Below are 2,154 nucleotides of genomic sequence, written 5' to 3'. Positions count from 1 at the left end.
CCCTTGTTTTGCCTCTGTAACATGTTTCTTAAGCCCATTTCTTCTAAGGCTCACTTTTACTACCTCTAACTTTCTAAATAAACTTTGTCTTTAAAAAAAAGCATTAAAGCCCTAGCTGGTTTGGCTCAGTGGATACAGCATTGGCCTGTGGACTGAAGGGTCCCAGGTTTGATTCGGTCAAGGGCACATACACAGGTTGCGGAATCGATCCCCAGTATGGGGCGTGCAGGAGGCAGCTGATCAATGATTCTCTCATCATTGATGTTTCTATTTCTCTCTCTCTCTCCCTTCCTCTCTGAAATCAATAAAAATATATATTTTTAAAAAGCATTAAATTCTGCAACTCCCAGTGATCTTCCCATACTCTATATTTCCCTGGGACCCAAAGAGACCACAGCTACAAGGCAGAAAGGAGACATTCAGGAGGCTGATTGTTCTTTCACAGGAATTATAGAGGTGGACTAGCCAGTAGTCAGGGACAATGCAAAGAAGAAGCCTGAATAGTGTGGGACATTAATTTTAAAAAGTAGCTGTTCCAGCCCAGCTGGTGTGGCTCAATGGTTGAGTGTCGACCTATGAACCAGGGGGTCATGGTTCCATTCAGGTCAGGGCACATGCTCGGGTTGCGGGCTCAATCCCGTGTGTGGCGTGCAGGAGGCAGCCGATGGATGATTCTCTCTTATCATTGATGTTTCTATCTCTCTTTTCCTCTCTGAAATCAATAAAAATGTATTTTTAAAAAAGAGCCACTGTTCCAGGTAATGATGGAAGCAGGAAAGGAACGGTATTATTGAAGATATTTTTGTCAACTTAAGAAAATAAAACTCTCAAATAAAACATAAAACTTAATGAGTTTGAAATAGATGGCACATTCCTGCTTTATTACTGTCTTAACATAATTCTTGCCTCTCTTCAGGCAATTCCCATAAATATATATGGAAGCAGGAAATCAAACAGCTACTTCAAAATTCATTCTCCTGGGACTTTCAGAAGATGTGGACCTGCAGCCCCTCCTCTTTGGGTTGTTCCTTTACATGTACCTAGTCTGTGTTATAGGAAACCTGCTCATCATCCTGGCTATCAGCTCTGACTCCCACCTGCACACGCCCATGTACTTCTTCCTCTCCAACCTGTCCTTCACTGACATCTGTTTCACGACCACCACCGTCCCGAAAATGCTGGTGAACATCCAGACACAGAGCAAAGACATCATGTATGAAGGCTGCCTCACCCAGATGTATTTCTTCATGCTTTTTGCTGGGCTAGATGATTTGCTACTCACAGTGATGGCCTATGACCGGTTTGTGGCCATCTGTCACCCCTTGCACTACACGGTCATCATGAACCCTCGCCTTTGTAGTATCCTGCTTCTGCTTTCTTGGTTAATCTGCCTGACCTATTCTTTGTTGCAAAGTCTGATGGTATTAAGGGTATCCTTTTGCAAAGAGACGGAAATCCCTCACTTTTTCTGTGAACTTGCTCAGATCCTCAAGCTTGCCTGCTCCGACACCCTTGCCAACAACATCCTACAATATTTTGTAACTAGCCTGCTGGGTGTTATTCCCCTGACTGGGATTCTTTTTTCTTATTCTAGAATTGTCTCCTCCATAATGGGCATTTCATCTATTAGGGGGAAGTATAAAGTCTTTTCCACCTGTGGGTCTCACCTCTCAGTTGTCTCCTTGTTTTATGGTGCCGGCCTTGTGGTCTATCTCACATCTGGAACAAACCAACCCTCCAGAAAGGGTTCAGTAGCCTCAGTGATGTACACGGTGGTCACCCCCATGCTGAACCCCTTCATCTACAGTCTGAGGAACAGGGACATAAAAGAGGCTCTGAGGAGACTTTTCAGCAGAGCATAATCTTGGTGAGATCATGCAAGTTAAGGACAACAGAGATCCAAAGTGCTGATAATTAGTATTCCTAAATATGTAGTTTGAAGACATAGAGAAGAAATATTACCATGACATACTAGAAGATATTCCTGACCAAAGACAAACTTGAAGTAGCACACCCAAAGGCTCACCATCTACCAAAGAAAAAGAATGGCCATTTGCAACAGCATGGATGGAACTGGAGAGCATTATGCTAAGTGAAATAAGCCAGTCAATGAAAGAAAAATACCACATGATCTCACTCATTTATGTATAATTA

General features: G+C 42.9%; 1 protein-coding gene across 1 annotated transcript; it reads left to right on the top strand.

Annotated features, from left to right (window-relative positions):
• Nucleotides 1-935: 935 nt before the first annotated feature.
• On the top strand, nt 936-1,862 carry LOC308519561 (olfactory receptor 7D4-like; the record flags this gene model as incomplete). Its single annotated transcript, XM_081091582.1, has 1 exon — nt 936-1,862. One exon carries the CDS (start codon nt 936-938, stop codon nt 1,860-1,862), a length of 927 nt encoding a protein of 308 aa, XP_080947708.1.
• Nucleotides 1,863-2,154: the final 292 nt, after the last annotated feature.

This window comes from Myotis nattereri (assembly GCF_964212035.1).
Source record: "Myotis nattereri genome assembly, chromosome: 5".
Lineage (NCBI taxonomy): Eukaryota > Metazoa > Chordata > Mammalia > Chiroptera > Vespertilionidae > Myotis > Myotis nattereri.
The sequence above is the reverse complement of the archived record's forward strand: the minus strand, read 5'-3'. Positions and strand labels throughout refer to the sequence as shown.